At 37.0% G+C, this 20,459-nt stretch overlaps 1 protein-coding gene and 1 long non-coding RNA gene across 2 annotated transcripts; both read left to right on the top strand.

The window, feature by feature from the left end:
* The first annotated feature begins 421 nt into the window (after positions 1-421).
* Positions 422-1,665, top strand: LOC130137777 (uncharacterized). The gene is made up of 2 exons (XR_008816205.1): positions 422-653; positions 736-1,665. It is a non-coding gene; the product is annotated as an uncharacterized LOC130137777 (long non-coding RNA).
* A 3,256-nt stretch (positions 1,666-4,921) lies between these two features.
* On the top strand, positions 4,922-20,171 carry LOC115680957 (uncharacterized). The gene is given in 7 exon segments (XM_030604807.2): positions 4,922-7,822; positions 9,882-10,649; positions 10,946-11,695; positions 11,830-12,378; positions 16,680-17,414; positions 19,637-20,062; positions 20,064-20,171. Coding segments are annotated over 7 exon segments (6,033 nt in total). The 5' UTR covers positions 4,922-5,038; the 3' UTR covers positions 20,085-20,171.
* Positions 20,172-20,459: the final 288 nt, after the last annotated feature.

The following is a 20,459-nucleotide window of genomic DNA, read 5'->3' as shown; positions in this document are numbered from 1 at the left end:
AGGGCATACTTGAGTAAAAAAGCAAATAGTTTAGATATCACATAGATAAAAAAAAAAAAAAGAAATACAGGGCGACATTAAACACATGAAAAAACTACAGCAGGGATGGATTCATTATCCCTAAATTTTTTGCCCAAATTATATCAAGAGAGTTTTCCAAGAAGTTTTGTTTTATACGAGGCAAGCGGCCTAATGACCGCGTCAAAGTTAAGTGCTAATAAAGTGGTGATTTAACGCGGCAAAAGCAAAATAAAGTTATGTAAAGTGTCTAAAGTGGTGATTTAATGTTTTGTGTCTATAAAGTTGAGATATTTGTTTTCTTGTTTTTGTCCGATGGTCACCTGCAATTATTGATCTGGGCAAGATGGACAAAACTGAAGCTACGAATTCTAATTCCCCACCATTTCTAGATGTCCTTCATTTTGATCCGCCTGGTCACGCGGTCCAATTACAAAGGGCATTCTCGCCAATTTAGGGGAAGGGATTATTTTGCTGGTCTTCGACAAAAGGTAAGAGGGTTAAAGAAGTAAAATTGCCTCATTAAAGATTTCCTATATCTTAAGCCCATGTGGTTCATCCTTTGGGGCAAGAGAAAAGGGAAAGCTTTGTTCAAGTGCAGGGACTAGTAGAGCTTGAAGAAGAGAAACGCATCGGTAAGAAACACCGCGCCAATCACGAGAAATCCAAGGAGACGCTGCTCTTTGTTCTGAGATATTCTGCTTTGATAAACTCCAGGTTCACGACGAATCACCGAGGCGTGAAGGTAATCAAATCCTCCGTTTGTACGGCCTTCTGGGCACTCGGGAACAACTCGATCTTTTCAAAGGTAACTTGTTCTCAAACACAAAATCCGTTTTACAGTAAATTTATCACTGTGCTGCTCCTCCAGAAAAGCCCAACCTTCATTCTTTAGTTCAATACCATCGATATAAATAAGACACTTAAAAAAAATACAGATCCCCATTTCGAAATTGTCATCACATATATTGCTTATTTTTCTTATTACATTCTTTTCATTAAAACCGGTTGGTATAAATTGTTGGATATGTTGAACCCAGTAGTATAGCATTTTGGCCCTCACTCCACGGTTCCATACCTCGCACACAAAGTGCATGAAATGGGGATTCGACGGAGTGCAAATTTATGTGAAGCTAAATACGGATAAAAATACAAGATTGCAAGAAAAATATAAATTCTATTGAAAATGTAAATTGCGAGAAAAGCAAATTGATGTAATGAAAAAGTAGATACAAACGTAGATTGTAGGTTTGCTTGATTGTCGAAATGGAGAGCTTTACACCTCTCTTGCAACTTCCAACTTTAAGGACGAATACTAAAACGTGCAACTTCCCTGTACATCTCTAAAGCTACAAGTTCTTTATGCTTCTTGGCCGAGTTTCTCCATCAGATCAACTAAGTCAATTCATTTCATTCTTTTAAGGCTACAAGATAACAAATTATCAAAGTGAGAACGAACGTTACATCAAACATAGCCAAAATTGACATATTAGTAAAAATTGGATACCAACAATTTACTATAAATGTTTTTGTATTAGCCCACTTTTGTTTGTGTCGACATGTGTTCGGTTCGTATTTGATAATCTTGAACTGTGTAACATTCACTAGACTATACTATATATTTCCTTGTTTGCGCATTTGCTCGAATCAACGAAGTCAATCTGTGTGATTTTTTTTTGTTACTTATTAAAAAAGACTGAGGGAACTAGTGTATCTTGCTTATCAATTACTGACAAGAAAGTTTTTTGTTTTTTTTTTTTTGGGGGTGGGGCGTGGGTTGGAATCTGAACCCTTTGGATCTCCTCTTTGTAAATGCCGAACTTGCTGATTAGTTAGCGAATTTAACTTGCTCCTGTGAACTGGGGCAAGGTGGTCCTAGAAATTTTTTTTTGCAGTCTAGCTTGGTCGAATTGCATATTCAACTTAGCTACACCGAGGGACCACCCTTCTTTTACAATTTCTTTTTTTTTCTTATTAAAGAAACGCCTTTCAATTGGCCGTAATTAACCTTGACTTAACTATTTCTTTAAACATTTTTGCAGCGATTTTTCAACAACAAACCTTGTTAACAATGGCATTTTTCTGATCGCTAGTAGTTAGCATGGTCTATCGAAGCTTAGATAATAATTTACCTTACCATAAAAAATATGTTGCTCTTGTGAGTCAAGCCAGACTTGCCCTCGAGCATCAGGCTGAGCCAATGACAACGATTTATAGTAGTTCGGCCCAATCAACGCCTACTCCACTTCTCGAGACCATTCAAGAGTTAAGCCCATTCCACTATATTTGAAACCTTTGTAAAACCTCATACAAAGGTTGGTTTACAATGGAAATAAAACTCTACAAGCAAGGTGAATTCATTTACAAACAATTTCTCTCGTGAGAAGTTGATTTGCAAAGTGAATACAAGAGAGGATTTTGTAAGTACTTTCATGTACACACATGCCCAAGACAATGGGCTACCTTTTTTTCGGAAAATAAATTCTCCCGACTAATTTCCATCAGTGGCAATAGTCCCCGAGTTGTTACTAACACTTCATGACTAGTTTTTTTACCATCGAGACTGCCAAATGACCACTTAAACTCAAAAATGGCCCAAACACTGGCTGGGTTGGGTGAGCGAAATTCAAATTTAAACTATAGAGCCAGGTATTTAGCCAAACCTAACTGGCTATCCTGCCATTGTTTAGCTGGGTACCTAGATATGTTTTTAGACAAGCTCGGTCTTCTTTAACCCTTTCCAAACTGCACAAACTTGCAGAAAACATATTCAAGTAATTTACAACGATTAGAAATATACAAAAAAGAGTTTTGGAAATTAGGTTCATCAGTGACAACTTGTAAATAAAAGGTGCGACTTAAGATTATGGTTGACTGCCAAAAATTTAAATATGATAAATGTAACCTTTTGACAGGCTAATCTATTATATGAATTGGCAAAAAAAAATCTAGTATATTAAAATAACATATAAGGTAACAACCGAGGGTTTTGTGATGGCTTACGTGAGCTTTCATCTTCACTAATGAGTAATGATACTAAGAAAAGAGGATATAAGTGCGAGGATGTGACTATCCTACAAAATTTTGTTTATGAAATCATATTTTTAGATACTTTAGCTTCTATTAAGTTATGTGAATAAAAAGGTGCATATCTATTTTTCTTAACACGACTGATACTAAGATCTTGAATTAGCCAATTAATATGATACTTCTATTTATATATAGAATAATATATAATAATGAGGTACCTGTCTATTTTTAAATTGCAAGTTGTTTGTTGATGAACAATGAGCACACGTATTTGTGTTGCGTGCTTGTGTGCGTGAGAGAGAGAGAGAGAGAGTGAGTTTGGACAATGCATACTTTGCTCAAGTCAAAAAGTAGAGTCAGTAATACTCAATGTAAAAATGGCCTCGTGCCATCCCATTACAATTATGATGAATAGAAAAGCTACATTAAAGAATTAACAATCTAAGCAAAGCAGTGTTTTATGGACCCGAATTACAAACTTAGAATTTTGGAAAATTTAATCCACCTTTTTTTTAGAAAAGAAGATTAGAGAAGCAACAGTGGGGAACAAAAAGTATGGGTAATTGATGATTAACTGATTTTCAAACAAGAAGGATATTTTAGTCACTCAACAAAAAACATAGAAGATGAAGAGATGAGATGAGAGAGAAAAAAGTAGGGTGAAGTGCTAGGGAAGGCTCGCCTATGCTCGGGAACAACTGAAAATGAGCGCCGGCGAGCCTCGGCCCGCCGAGACTCCAAAAAATAGAGCAAAGGGGGAGCCGAAACAGGGGGGCTTGGTGGCGTCGTCCCCATCTGGCTCGGCGGTGGCAAATGAGGGCGAGCTCGATAGATCGGACTATGTCCGGTCGCCTGGCACGCCTCTAAGCCGGAATCCTCGGGGAATCGACCGCTAATCAAACAAAACGAGACCCCATGAGAGCTCAGGGCCGAGACCCACCGTGACGTTATCGCTGGAAAGGAGATGCGCCGGAGGGTCATCAGCCGCAGCTAAGGCGTGGCGGTCACCGACGAAGGGCTCTTCAATCTCGGATTTCTCTCTCGATTCCGATCTCTCTCTCTCTCTCTCTGCTCTCTCCTCTGTTTTTCGCTCTCTCGGTTCCAATGGCTCCCCCCTCTCACCTTCTGTTTTGGCCGCCCTTTCAGGCTGGCCGGCACGCCCGGCCGCAATCCTGTGGCGGCCGGCCTGGCCCCGACCCTAAGATCGCTCCGGGCGACCCTCTGCCACACTCCGCGCCCCTCTGCCTTCCCTACTCCGTCCCTACCGCTGGAACTTCCCGCTTCATAGGCGATGGGGAAGAAAGAGGAACAGTATGCGGGCCGGGCCAAGGGAAAGGGAAGATGGGCCGGCCCGCGTAAAGAAAAGAAAAAGAAGGGTTGGGCCGAGCCTAGCCAGGAAAGGAGATAAGGGCCGGGTCGACCCGGCCCGACCCGGCTAGCCCCCCCTTTTTTTTTAAAGGATAAAATTCTAATAAATCCTATTACTATTAATGCAAGTTCTCCTAATACTTATATGTTTATGCAATTTAACGAAAATCATTTTTATTTAGGGGTTAGAAATTAATCCTTAATTTTCTATATAATTAAACCCTAAATGAATAACCAAAATTTAGGTGCCAACATATTTGATTCTTTTTTTTCCTCATTCTAATTTTATCAGGATAATGGAAGTCCTTAAGATTATTCTAAATTGCTCTTGCTGATATTCCTCAAACTCTCCTGTTTATATACATTGCTCTTGCCTCTCTCTCTCTCTCTCTCTCTCTCTCTCTCTCTCTCTCTCTCTCTCTCTCTCTCTCTCTCATATCTTTGGTTTTGTTTCAATGTTCTCATTGTTTTATCACTTTGTTCTTCCTTTCTTTTCATACATAGAGTGATTAGTTATGTTCTCTCTTCAGTTTCCTTCGGGCCCATTTGTTTAAGCAAAAACAAGGAGACAGAAAAGAGGAAAAAAGGTGGGGAAAAGAAATTTCTAGAAAAGAAGGAAGAAATGGCCGGGAGTTTTTTTACCTCTGTTGCGGTGAACCTAGTTTCGAAATTCGGTGAGTACCTGTTTGCTCCCATTGGCCGTCAATTTGGGTACGTGCTATGCTACAAGAGCTACGTCAAAGATCTCAAAAATGGAGTCCAGGAGCTGGAGATTGCAAAGGAAAGGGTGCAATGCTCCGTCAATGAAGCCATGTATGATGGAAAACCTATACACACTGATGTTAAGGATTGGCTGGAGAGTGCGACCAAGGAGGTTGAGGAAGCACAACAACTGTTAGAACGTGGCAAAAACGCAAAGAACGCTTGCTTTCGCGGGTGGATTCCCAACCCCTTGGTGCGCCATCCGATAGGCAAAAAGGTGAAGGAGACAACTAAAGTCATTCAGGGACTCCATGGAAAAAGCAGAAATAGTAACTTCAAGAAGGTCTACTATGAGAATACTCCGGCAGGAATTGTCACTGCCGTCACTTCCGCTACAAGATCTGTTGACAAGAAAGAAGATGCCCTGGAGTCGAGGGTTTCAATCACTGAGGATGTAATGAAGGCTTTAGCTGATGACAAGGTCCATGCGATTGGGGTGTATGGACCAGGTGGAGTTGGCAAGTCCAAGCTTTTGGTGGACATCGAAAAGCGAGTTAAGGGAGAGAAGATGTTCAATGAGGTTGCCATGGTAGATGTATCACGCAAACCAGATCCAAAAAGAATCCAGGGAGAAATCGCTGACGCATTGGGCTTGAAGCTAATGAATGTGGAAACTGTTCGTGGGAGAGCAGATCATTTGCGTGAGAGGTTAGAGTGTGATCCTAAGAAAAACATTCTCATCATTTTAGATAATTTGTGGAAAAAGCTAGAGTTAAACGAAGTTGGAATCCCTTGCGGTGATGATAATAAAGTAAGAAGCTGCAAGCTATTGATAACGTCTAGATACCGAGATGTTTTGCGCATTGACATGGGCATTGACCGAGAATTCCGACTTAATGAGTTGGAGCATGGAGAAGCACGAAAACTTTTTGAAAGGACAGTGGAGGACAAAGTTAACGATCCTCATTTTAAACCCTTGGTGGATGGAGTGGTCAAGAAGTGTGGTGGCTTGCCTCTTTTGATTCTATCGGTGGCAAAAAGGTTGAAGCATGGAGATATGGCTGAATGGAGGAATGCTTTGACCAATATGGAATTATCGGATGCAAAATCAATAGTGGAACTAAATTACAATGACTTAGAAGATGAGAGGATCAAATCATTGTTCTTGGTTTCTGCTCTAGACTCTGGGAGAATTGTCATGAGGTGTTCCCTAGCATACTGCATGGGTTTAGGTTTATATAAAAAATTCAAGACCATAGAAGATGCTAGGGATAAGTTGATTATGGATCTACATAGACTGCAGGACTCTTCTTTGTTACTAGATAGTGATAACATGGAAGAGATCAAAATGCATGACATATTTGTTGACGAGGCCATCTCTATTGCTTCCACTCAATGGAATGCCTTGGTTGGGAGGGAGGATTATGGGTTTAAAGAATGGTCAAAGGATGATCTCCAAAAATGCACCGCAATGTCCTTCCCTTTTGTTGGCATTGATGAGCTTCCAAAAAAATTGGACTGTCCAAATTTAAGAATGCTTCTTTTATATGAAGACAACTCATCTCTCAAAATTTCCGAGTCATTTTTTGATTCTACGGAGGAGCTCCAAGTCTTGGACTTTACTCGTCTATCTTTCACGTCTCTACCTTCATCGATTGAGTTCCTTGAGAACCTCAAGTCGCTATATCTTGATTTCTGCCATCTGGAGGACGTGCGTGTTCTTGGAAAGCTGAAAAGATTGCAGTTCCTAAGCTTCCACGGATCTGCAATCGCTCGGCTACCCACGGAAATAGGTGGACTTACAGAATTGAGATTTTTGGACTTGACTGGGTGTAATGGGCTCGAGGTTATTGAACCTGGTGTGCTTGGAAGCTTGGTAAATTTAGAAGAACTGCATATGGAAGACAGTTTTGATCAGTGGGAGGCCGAGGATGAAGAACTACGAAGCAACACCAGCCTAGCTGAGTTGAAGAACATGAAAAGGTTGAGCACTTTGTCCATTGCCATTCCTCATTCTACCAATCTCTCAAGCGACCTACCATTTGGGAATCTAAACGAGCATAAAATCCGAATTGGGGCATTTGTGTTTTGGTGGGTTGAATACAAAGAATCCAGAACTTTAGAGCTTAGCCTGGATTCTGGCAATCTTCTTCGTGAAGTGTGTATGCAGGAATGTCTGGGGAGAACGCAAGATCTCTACTTGGATGGATTGCAAGATGGCAGAGATAGCATTCACAACTTGTGCACCAAAGGTTTTCAGGAATTGAAGCATCTTTTCGTAAAAAATAACCACTCATTTCAGTACGTTGTTGACTCCACACAGTGCCCTACATTTACGAGACTCGAATCATTGGTTCTAGTGAATTTGAACAACTTGGAGAAGATTTGTCACGATTGTCTTCCCCCAGAATCCTTCAGCAAATTAAAGATTGTGAGAGTGGACGAATGCGATGTAATAAAACATTTGTTTCCTTCGTCCATGGCACATATATTCCTGCAGCTAGAAGAGATTGAAATAACTAGATGCCACTTGATGCAACGAATTATCGGAGATGCCGAAGCAGATGAATACAGAGACGAAATTGATGATGATGCCAACGTGAAGTCATGCAAGATACGTAGGCTAACGTTACAAAACTTGCCAGAGATGCTGAGCTTCTATGAAACTGAGGACCACTCAGCCGTATTCTTGGATGGGCAACAGGTAAATTTCATGCTTTCTAAAAGAGTCATGTTCCCATTCATCCGGACCATCTTAATTGGAGGAAACCTTCTCTGACTAATCTGATGAGTTTGTTACAAACATGGATATTGCCTTCAACTAAATATGTTAATCATAGAAAAATACTTGTTTTAAGCATGCGTTAGTTCATTACTCAATTCGTGATACTCTCGATAACAAAATATGGGGAAAGATAGACAAAATAACGTGAATAAAGTTTCCCATTTTTATAGCCTTTTCCAATTTCCTCCATACCTTTCAAAGGTATCAGTTAAAGTCCCACACATTTTGCGGTCTTTAAAAAAATTTACTTATTGAAATATATACTTTGGAGATATAATGTATAGAAATTTTGTGTAATTTTAACAAAGTAATATGCATTTATCAACCAAACGGCAACAATAATTTAATAACATTTGTGTAGTTTAGTGTTTTGTGTTAAAAGGTATTGAGTTTATTCGAATTTGATTATTTAGATATTTGATTTATAAACACATTAAAGTATTGACTTTAGAATTATCCTCAATTTATTTTTTGTGGAAATGTGGCTCTAAACAAACTTCCATTATATGATTTTTTTATACTCTTACATGTTAATCGATGGACTATTATGTGACTACGAAATCAAAAATCAAATATAATGTCCAATAGGGCAATTTATTTTCGTTACCCCTGGTTGTAACATGGACCTTCTATTTTCATCAAATCTACCACAAATCTTCATTTTAACTACTTTTCTAATATTAATTGTAGAATTTATGTGCGCTGCACATGTTTAAATTTCTTTTTTTTTGTAATAAAACATTGCTTTAAAGTATTTATTAGAAATACATCTAGCATTTATTTGTTTGCTATTGCTTGGATTTAACAGTTTCTGTATTTTCGACCAAAAAAGAAAAACAGTTTCTGTAACTATTCTGTTAGTGTAGACAAAAATTTGGAAACCCTTTTTTAGATTATATTTTAGAGATTATATGGCTCCGAGGTATAAGCATGATGATAAAAAAAAAAAAAACAGTTTTTGTAATTTCGCAAAAGCATGATGCTCGGCTATAGCTCTTTTTCTTGGCTACATGACTAACTCTCCACATAAATTAATTTTTTTATGACGAGAAAGGGTATCTTAGGTTCTTATATAGGTAAAATTAAATCCATTGCTGAAATTAACTTTCATGCCCATATGGTGCTACTACGACCAGTTCATGGATCTGATGGCCGACCATGGATCTCAAATTGATGAACCCCTTTTTGACTTTGGTTTGATAAGTCATCCATTCCGCATTACAGATATACTAGAATTTTAGCCCATGTTATGCTCGGGGACAACAAATTTTTATGACTACTTCATAAATTTATAATTAATTTTTACTTTCAATCTTTTGATAAAGCATGGTTTTTTTTGGAATACTTTGAAGAAAAATGCCAGACTCAAATTACACCTTTTAATCAATTAAAAGTATAGTTTTTATATGTTTGTCAATTACAAGTCCTTTAAATAATGTTCGTTGTTATGTTTAATGTTGTTCTATGTCTTTTTTTTAACTTAATATTATAGTTCATGACGATTTGGTAGAAACTAGTTGAGATATTTTTTTTACATTGTCGTTTGAGATATTATGTAAGACCACAATCAATGACTAACAAGAATTAATTCAGTCTATGCCATTAATTTTCAAATTTTAGAAAGCACAAAATGTGAGGGTAAATTCAATAAGCTCAATAACTTAGGGATTATAACTTCCTCCTCTTGTCACATATATAGTATACTCCCAATACATAAAACGTAAATGATAAGTCAAGTGTAAAAGTTGATAAAATTTAAAGAAGAAAAAGGTAAAAGTCGAAATCACTACTCGGCCTTTTCTTCCATCATCTTCAAATCTATTATGTGCGATTATTTCCTTTATTATTTTCACTCGATTTGCGTGTTCATAATTTTTAGTTACAAGTATTGTGAAATTATGTGGGGTTATCCACTCCTCGCAACTAAAGGAAAATTGATGCATATGCCTTCATAACGTGATTCTCCTTGCTTTTTAAGGTTGCATTGCCCTGGTTGGAGTCCTTGACACTATCTGAACTTCCCAAATTGAAAGAGATATGGAACTCTCAATTTCCTTCAGATGTAAGGAACCTAAAATTTCTAAAGGTAGAGGATTGCGCATTCCTCTTGAGCATCTTCCGATCAAATTTGGTAATAAAGCTACAGAATTTGGAAGCCATAACCATTGAAAGATGTCAGTTACTAGGAAACGTATTCGACCTTGAAGGACTGACAACAAGTGGGGATGTCAAGATTCTATCGCAATTGACCACATTAACCTTGAGTGACTTACCAAGGTTGGGATACATATGGAACAAGAATCCAAGACTAGCGTTGTGTTTCCAAAACTTAAGGGTACTGAAGGTGCAAAACTGTGAGAACTTGAGGTTTCTTTTTTCTTCTTCCATGGCTAAAGCACTCCAGCAAATAAAAGAAATTAAAATAGCAAGTTGTAAACTATTGGAGGATATTATAGATGTGCAAGAAGAAGAACCAGAGGAAGCTGCATCCATCGACACTTTAGAGTTCCCTCTATTAACCTCCTTATCTCTTGAGGAATTGCCAAATCTCAGGACATTCTCTTATGGGAAGTACCGTATTCACTGTCCAACCTTAACAAGGCTGACGATAACTGGATGCCCCAGGATGATAACATTCTCTTCATTCGAAGGAAAGCAACAAACGGTAACAGCTGATACAAGTTTACAACAAGCATTTGGTGGTGTCAACTCTAGCTTGTCCTTGCCTATACTCTTCAATCAAAATGTGAGTAAATATCTATGGAGTTTTCTATTTTATGTTTATCGTAGAAATTATTCTTGGTAACTGTAGTCTTATCACCGATGAAGTAGTTGAAAACTCTATCTATCAGCTTGTCCTTTAAAGCCTCTTGCTACTCCATGCATCTATTGTTTTTCTATTACAATGGTATAAACTCGGGTAACCAACTTCATTCTTGAAAATATATTATAGAGCATATTATCATGGGTAACCAACTTCATCCAAATCAGGATATTTATAAGTTCATGTACGAGAAACTAACATATGGTCCTTTCATACAGGTTCTTTTTCCGAGCTTGGAAGAGTTGACCCTCGTGTCGTTGTGTGGGTTGATGAAGATATGGCACAATCAACTTTCTGAAGAATCATTCTGCAAACTAGCATCCATCACGGTCCGAGATTGTGAAAATTTGTCCTATATTTTTCCATCAACTTTCATAGAGAGGCTCCGGAGCCTGAAAAGGATTATGGTGGTCAAGTGTGCCTCTTTGGAAGCATTAATGGAGCATGTTGCTGTCAATACTAAGAAAAGGAAAAAACGTCTGGTCTTGTTGGACTTAAAAGAAGTGAAGTTGCGGGACCTACCGAGGCTGAATGCGTTTGTGACAAGCAGCGCCGAAGCAACATTGAGTCTTCCCAGTTTGACTTATGTTAGGTTGCGTTGTTGCCACAGTTTGAGATATCTCTTCACAAATGACACATCCACGACTCTTGATAAACTTGAGATGCTAGATGTTTTTGGTTGCAATAACATGCAGGAAGTAGTTGCCACGGAAGAAAGTGAAGAGCGAAAGTTGGAGGCGGTGAAGTTCTCTCATTTACGTACATTGCAGCTTTGTTCCCTTAAGAGCTTGATTAGTTTCAGCTCAGGAACTTGTGCATATGAGTTTCCCTCCCTTAGAAATCTCTCAATTTTGGAGTGCACTGAATTCAAGGCATTCATAATGAGGCTGCCAGCACCAAGAGTGGAGGCGATGAATGAGGGATCTTCCAGTTTTGATGAAAGTCCACATTCTTTATTTGACGAGAAGGTTTTCCTCTTTCCTTTATCTCAGCTGTATCGCTGCTCATGTGATTTGCTTTCTTCTTTGTGATGCTTTGGACACATAAGAAACTTTGCTTCGATGCTAGTCATTGTGACTTTAGCCAGGTGATGCGTATGCAGGTTGTATTTCCCAAATTAGAAGAGCTACATCTAACAGGAATTCAATCAAAAGGACTTTGGGAGAATGAGATGCCCGATGAGTCCATTTGCCAACTAAAGGTCCTTGAGGTGAAGCGGTGTCCCGACCTATTGAATGTCATTCCTTCACTCATGGGGAAGAGGCTGCTTCACTGTATGGAGTCCTTGACAGTTGAGGAGTGCCCACGTCTGAGAAACCTTTTTACAATGTCGACGGCAAAAAGTCTATTACAGCTCCAGTATCTTGGTCTAGGGGGTTGTGGAGAGATGGAGTACATTGTTGCTAGAGAAGAGGAGAAACCTGAAGAAGCAATTGACATAATTGTAATTCCTCAACTTGTCACTCTATATCTTCACAAAATGATAAAGCTCAGGAGTTTCTGCCATGGGAAGCATATTTCAGAGTGGCCCTCCTTGAAAGAGTTTACCGTTGAAGATTGTAAAGCTGTGGAGGTAATTCTAGGAGATGCCAATTGTGGAAGACTAGAGGGCAGCGTTCCAATGCAGCAACCGCTTTTGCTGGTCGATAAGGTTTGTGCGCATTCTTCTTTGATGGCATATTTAGTTTCTTGTCCCTGATGCTTTGAGCTAGACAATATAAGGGTCCATGGGGGTGACTTATGCTGGCTTATCATTTTCTTTTACAATTTTTTGACTTTAAATTAATTACAAACATATTAAAGCTATTTCTCTAAAATTAACATATTGACACGTATATCGAAACTTTTTCATAAATTTCCAAAACTTGATATATTTTTCTTTCACTCTCAAATTTTAGACTAATGTAATGTTTCATTAATACTGTGATTGAAATACATATATTACTTAGAGGCTAAGCTCTAGTTAACATCATTTAACTAGCCTAGAGTCTAGATGATACTAAAGAGGTTACCTCAAATTTAAATCTTTATTGATGTAAGATCAAGCGATAATGACATCACAAGTCCTAAAACTTGTGTGCACTTAATCTCTAAAACTCTTTTAACATGCATTTAAGTCGTAATAATTGTACTCTTTATGCACTTTTTCGGACTTGTTAAGTCTTTTGTTTTTTTGTAGATGGAAAATCTGCATTTTCATTTTCATCATATTTGCAGTCCTACGTGGCAATTAATGCAGTGATGGAGCTTCCTCAAGCACAAAAGGGTGTTGTTTTAATATTGCCACATTGGAAAAATATACAAAAAAATATACAAAAAAGAACAGAAAAAGGACTAAAAAATAGAAGAAATCCAACAGTAGTAAAACAGTGAATATGAAAACTGGATTAAAATAATCCTGCAAGACATCGCAAGTCAAGGGGGAGGGGCTAAATAGGGACCGACACTTCCCGCTGTCGAGAGCCTACAACCCTCACGAGGGTCACGGCGAGGGCGGTCGACCCTTCCAGGGCCACTGGCGAGGGCTATGGATGATCAATAGGAGAAATGGCAATTATGAATTTATTAAAATACAAAGGTGTTTATATAAATTCATCCAAATTAGTTAGTTCAATTTTAACCCACTCACTAAAAAATAAGTTTAATCACTTCAAGATTATTTAAGATTTTTGATGATCATAGTTACAGCAATTGTCGTAATAATCTTGTCAAAACTATTAAAATAACATGACTCATAATAATCGTAAATGTCATACAAATTAACATAATAATCTTAATAAACCTTTACACTTTTTTATACTAGATTTAATAAATATTGAAACAATATTAAAAGAGAATATTATACAAAACATGGAGTGGCTCCAAATCAGCAAGGATGGCGGATGAACTTTCAATGGGCATGAATGCTATTCACGAGCACATCGAATCAGAAATGCAAGTGTATCAACCAAAATAAGTACCATAGCATTGGCCTTCGGTCTAGAATCATCGCACAATGATAAGATTTAGTCAAAGAAAAATTCTAATACCAATTGGTGTTGAAGAGATCTAGCTCAGATACCAATTGATGACGAACAGATCTAGATCCGATAACAACTTATGTCAAACAAAAGCATGTAGAAAGTTAGGTTTAGATTTGTGAAAACCGGAGGAAAATCAGATAATTTGAAAGGATATCGAATAACTAAACTAAATAAAGAAACAAACCAGCTAGTGGTTGAAGAATCCCATCCTACCGTAGTCTATCATCTTTTGATTTAATTGTCGGATTTTTTCTTCGGTATCTGTCATGTTTTCTTGGAATCTAAAATTTGTCGAAGAAAATTTTGAAGTGGAAGATCCACGAGGCATTGGTTTGTGCTAATTGGCTTTTTTTTCGTCAAAACCTTACAACGCACAAACTATAATTTTAAATGGTTCAAAGAAATGGGAGAGTCTATTGGCTATTGTGTATGTGTGTGCTGCAATGAGCGAAATCTAAGACAGGCCAGATTGGTGGCTTTGGGTTATAGTACAACTCAAACATATTTCAATGGAGGTGTCTTTCGCTATCACAAAAAATTGGAAAAGCTTTTTACTAGGTGTATGATACATATGTTAGCAACCGATAATATAGAACGAAAGTGCATAGCAAGGGTGGTTCAGAATGATAAAAATTGAAGGGAAATCAGATGGCAAGAAAGGAGGGAAAAACTAGATAGAGTGAAGAAAGAGACAGAAATGCCAATTCAGGCGAGGAAGAAGAAACGCCAAATAGGCAAACTCATTAATCAATGAGTTCATCCTCAAAACTGAAGAAAAAATTAGTATCCTGGCCTATATTTATGGGTAATTAAAACAAGAGTTCAAACTAAGTAAGCATATCTAAATGAGAGAAATAGTATCTTATAACTAAACTCAATATATTTTGAAAAAAATAAAGACTAAACTCAATATATAAATAAATTAACTAAACAAATCAATCCGCGCCCCCACCCCAAGAAGAAGTCAAGTCCTTTCTCTGGTGGCTCTTCCTCTGAGTCAGAGAAAACAACTTTTGCCCTGCGAAAAATCTTTTCTACATGCAAAGCGCCTGACATAATGGTTGTTGCAAAATTCAAGAAATCTCCGCACCGAATAATCGCATAATCCACAAAAGTGAGATTTGGATATGCACCTTGGAAGTATAAGGTTATGGTAAGTATTTTAGACCAAATTTTAGCATCACGAATTTTTCACTTCTGTGAATGATCAATAGGAGAAATTACATTCCTGAATTTATTAAATTTCAGAAGGTGTTTAAATAAATTCATCCAGAATTAGTCAGTAGAATTGTACTCCACTCACTTCACTATTCTCATAACCAGAGTCCTTATTTAACTCTTCAAGACATTAATAGTACTTATTCATGCTGTTTGCTCACTCGCAAACTGATTTTGGACCGTTTTCTTATCTTCCTTACAGTTTTTTTAATAAAATCTATTCAATTCTTACCAAAATTGTTGAAATATTCTCTCAGATCATTAAAGTTTATTTAAACTCTTCAAGATTGTTAAGGATTTATAATATTCATAATCACGGCAATAGTCGTATTACTCCTTATAGTCAAAATTATTAGAATAACATAATAATTATAATAATAATTGCCATACCAATCGACGTAATGATCTTGATAACTCCTACTCTTTTCAAATTTCGGCATACCAGATCTAATAAATATTGCAACATTATTCAAAGAGAAAATTATACCAAACATTGAGTGGCTCCAAATCAGCAATAATGGTGACTGAAGTTTCAATAGGCATGAATCCCATATATCTTCATGAGCATATCAGCTCAGAAATGCAAGTATAGCAACTAAAATAAGTACCATGGCATGGGCCCTTGGTCTAGAATAGTTGCAAAACCATAAAACGTACTCAAAGCAAAGTTCTGATACCAATTAATTTTGAAGAAATCTAGCTCGAAGATCAATTGATGAAGAACAAATCTAGATCCGATACCAACTAATGTCGAATGAAAGCATGTAGAAAGTTAGGTTTAGATTCGTTGAAAGTGGAGGAAAATAAGATAATAAGAAAAGATGGAGAAACTAGAGAGAGATGAAAGAGATAAAAAAAGCCAATTCAGGTGGGGAAAAGATGTGTAAAATAGGCAAACTTAGTAATCAAATCGATTCAACATTAGATCTACAGAAAATTATTTTCTGCATCTATATTTATAGGCAACTTAAATAGGAGAGTTAAGCTATTAAGAGAAATAATTCAAGATCAATATCCTAAATCTTTGAAAATTTTGAATAACTCAACTAAAAAAAGAAACAAATCAGCTAGTGGTTGGAGAATCCCGTCCAACATCAATTGAACAGTACATACCTGCACTCTACCATCTTTTAATTTAATTGTTGGATTTCTTTGTCATGTATACTTGGAGTCTATACCAGATCAAAAAAAATACTTGGAGTCTATACATTGCGGAGGACATTTGGAGGGCAAGATCCATGAAGCATTGGTTTGTGTGAATTGGTTTTTGTTTTGTCGTTATCATACCTTATAATGCACAAGTTACATTTTTTAAATGGTTCAAAGAAATGGGAGAGTATGTTGGCTATTGTGTATGTGTTGTAATGGGCGGAATTTAACATAGACTAAATTTGAGGTTCATGGGAAACATATGAAGTGTGATATGATTATGCTCGTCTAACTAAGGTGGTTGTGGGTTACGCTACTGCTCAAACATAATGCTTGATATATTATATATTTATGCTTTCTACTTTAAAAAAAATATGAAAAGAGAATGGATTTTAGGGGATAGCATCTGCTAAAAAGAAAATAACATGCATCTATTTTTTTTTTCTTTCTGTTCTATCAATAATGTCTATCTTGTGATTTTCCTTGTTCTTGAAATCACAGTCTTCTCTTTTTCAAGGGGAATAGAGAGTTGGTTCTAATAAATTAATTTGAAAAATTACAGATTGAGTTCCCTAGTATGGAGTCGATGAAGATCTCGCACATGGATAATGTGGAAAAATTATGGCTGGATGAGCTTGCTTCAAATGCCTTTAGCAAACTCAAGACACTAATAGTGGAGTATTGTGAGAAACTTTCATCTATATTTTCATCTTATACCATCCTCACAAAATTTAAAAACCTAGAGAAGCTAAATGTGACCAATTGTGGGTCCTTAAAAGTGGTTTTTCACGTCCAAGATTACAATTTTAGTGAATGTCATTCTACAAGCACTTTTCAATTGAGAGAATTAGTTTTGACACGGCTCCCAAAAATGAAGCACGTGTGGAATGGACTTCCTAAAAGAGGTCTTACCTTTGGACACTTACGATGCATGAATGCAGTTGAGTGTGAGAGTCTCAAAAGTTTATTTCCAAGCTCGGTGGCAAAAAGTATGACACAGCTTGAGGTGCTTCAAGTATGGTCTTGTGGGGTGGAACAAATTATAATAGAGGAAGACGAAGTAGGCACAAGTGCAAGTAATCACTTCTTTTCACAATTGACCGACTTGAGCTTATATGAGTTACCGGAACTAAGGAGCTTTTATAGGAATAGTCATACTTCAACATGGCCACTCTTGAAGCAATTGCATGTGAGACACTGCGGCAAAATGAAGTCACTCTCATTTGCTTGTGAAATCCAAAGCTGCCAAGATACTGCTACCTGCGAAGACCCACCTGCACTCTTTTCTTTCGGAAAGGTACCTTACTTAATTCTAGCTCTCTGTCTTTGTCTTCATTGATTTATGTGGATAGCTCTCGGTCCTTTGTTATTTTCAATGGGAAATTGAAATTGTCAAATTTTTTATGCTTATTAATATTCATATAACCACACCTGTGAATTGCTTAGAAATTTGAATATTGATTGAAGTTATTTATTTCCATCTCATATTCTTTGGAATATAATCTAGTGATCCCTGCTCTTACGTTGAAAAAAGAAAGAACAATTTATTGGATTTACTTGCATACACAAATCATGCTTCTAATGAGCCGCTCGTGTCTTATCTAGTCCATCATGTTAGTGGCATGTCTTATGGCTGGATTTACCTATTTAATTTATGTTGACCTTCCTAGTCCGCTAAAATTCTTAAAAAATTGGTATTATGTTTATTTGGCATATAAACAGCTTAGCTACGGAACAAAGTTCCACGCTCGACAATGATTAGTAACCGTCAAGTATCGCGGGTAACTTGCTTATCCAGTCACGTGTTAGTAACTTATCAATAGGTTTTGTCAAATACCAACATTTATTTATCCTTCAAAAATTATTAACTATGTTAATAATCTACGAACATTTACTTTTGTGGCTTGCCAACGCTTTGAAAGTTACCAACTTTTATTCAAAATTACTAAACTTCATTTGATGGATGTAACAACATTCATCACATTAAGACAAACTACTTTTAATCACTTACCAAATTTTTATAATCTACTTACATTTGTTAATGCAATTACCAAACCCTTTAAAGTACTAATTTTAATTTGAAATTACCAATCTTAATATGACTGACGTACCAATTTTGTCACATTAATGTATCCGCTAACTTTAGTTACTTGCAAACTTTTTATCTTGTTATACTTTGAAATAAATTTATACTTTCAAAATTACCAACTTCTTTAACAATCCACCAACATTTATTCTTGTGGCTGACCATCGTACTTGAAATTACTAACTTCGTTTTAATTTACCGAACTTAATTTTGCTGATGTACTGACATTCGTCACATTAAGATACAAACTGATTTTAGCTACTTGCCAACTTTTTATCTTGTTAGGTTTTGAAAAGTGCCAACATTTTCAAGTATACAAACACCTTTCATAATCAACCAATATTTATTCTAATGAATAACCAATGCCCTTGAAATTACTAACTTTAATTTGAAATTACAAACCTTAATTTGATTGATGTACCGACATCGTTAAATTAATATACCAACTGATTTTAGTCGCTAAGCAACTTTTTATCTTGCAGATTTTGAAAAGTACTAATGTTTCATTATAATTTCAAGCTCAACAACTAATATAATAATCTACTAACGTTTATTTCAGTGACTTACCTATGCTTTGAAGTTACTAACATTTATTTGAAATTACCAACCTTAATTTGATAGGTATATCAGTGATATACCAACACAGAATTAGGTTCCGTTTTTTACCCCACGGAATACTACAAACATCAGTTTATTTGGGGTTATGTACTTTTAGTTTGTTTTCTTAGCTTATTTGACATTTCATTTATCTATTGTAAGCATGACCAAATTGTCTTAATTATTTATTCTTTTTCCATCAAAATTTTGAAACATAATCTATATCTTGTTTTATCACTTTTTCGCCCATATCCCATAAATAAAAATTTTGCCAATCATTAGTTTAGTTTGAATGCATTCTTGTCAAAAGTCATAGAAGGGTGAAGCCCATGCGCTACTCATGATCTATAGTAAAATAGATATGAGAACTGCACCTTAGAAAATAGAGTGCAACAAAATAATACATCATCTTACTAATGAAACGCATCTACTTATTATAAAAGTAACATGATTTTGTAAAACAAATGAGTTTTGTTTTAAGTTTTTTCTATGAACTTGTTGAAATTCATATGTTTATTTTACCTTTTGGATTTAATTAGTTGACAATTGAAATAGCTGAAGTATCATTTACTAATAACTTTTTATATCCGAATTCACGGAACATATTGTAATTGAACTGGGCACACCGCTAACAACATACCTTGTATAATGGTCATCAATGCTTGATCGTCTGGCTCCAGAAAGATGTTTTGTTTTCTTTTTTAATAAAAGGGGCGAAATGCCTACCGGTTCTTTTTTCAATAAATGGAAGCAGACTTTAATTATTCCCCCGCCCCGCCCCGCCCCGCCCCGCCCCGTATTTACTTTTGGTGGCCTAATTAAACGGAATCCCACAGGTCATACCACACTTGGAGAGATTGACATTAACGGGGGAGGATGTTGCGAAGACCTCGCCGCATTACATCTTTGGCAATCTCATAGGGCTGGTTTTGGCATGCTACCATGATGAAGATGTCGCTTTTCCCTCCGACTTCCTTCTCCAGAGATTCCCCAATCTAGAAGAGCTTATTGTGGTGTGTAGTTCCTTCGAGGAGATATTTCCAGAAGATGCATCTAGAAATGGGGGAGCCACTCGCTATGGAGGACTTACTGACTTGCAAAAACCTCTCAATGCACTTGGAAATCTGAGGCGACTTAACTTGTTCAAGCTGTGTAACCTGAGGCGAGTCTGGAAAGATGGCTCCTTGATGGCTAAAATCCTCAAACAGATTGAATATGTGTGTGTTGCAGAATGCCCGAGTTTATCAATCGTACTTCCATCCCCGACTTCATTCCAGAGATTGACGTATTTAGGAGTACAGGTTTGCGCTGGTTTAGTTCATTTGGGGACTTGCTCAGCAGTGACAAGTCTGGTGCACCTTACTCGGCTAACCCTAAGAAATTGTGGTGTAATGGAAGACGTGGTAACAGATGATGGAAATGGAGTAGAGGAGATCTCTTTCCCCAAGCTGCGAGATTTGATACTTGACGGTTTACCAAGCCTTCAGAGCTTCTCCCCCATGAATTGCGTCTTCAGGTTCCCATCATTGGTGCGTATCGTCGTCACGCAGTGCCCCAAGATGAATATATTTTGCAAGGGTGCCTTGAGGACACCAAACCTCCATAAAGTACTCCTCTCTTCCAAAGATGATGAAGGGCGTTGGGAGGGCAACCTTAATA

This window comes from Syzygium oleosum, unplaced genomic scaffold (genome assembly GCF_021117445.2).
Source record: "Syzygium oleosum isolate NSW1041296 unplaced genomic scaffold, Sole_v2.1 Sole_v2.03, whole genome shotgun sequence".
NCBI lineage: Eukaryota > Viridiplantae > Streptophyta > Magnoliopsida > Myrtales > Myrtaceae > Syzygium > Syzygium oleosum.
Note: the sequence above shows the minus strand (reverse complement) of the source record. Positions and strands in the feature narration are given on the sequence as shown.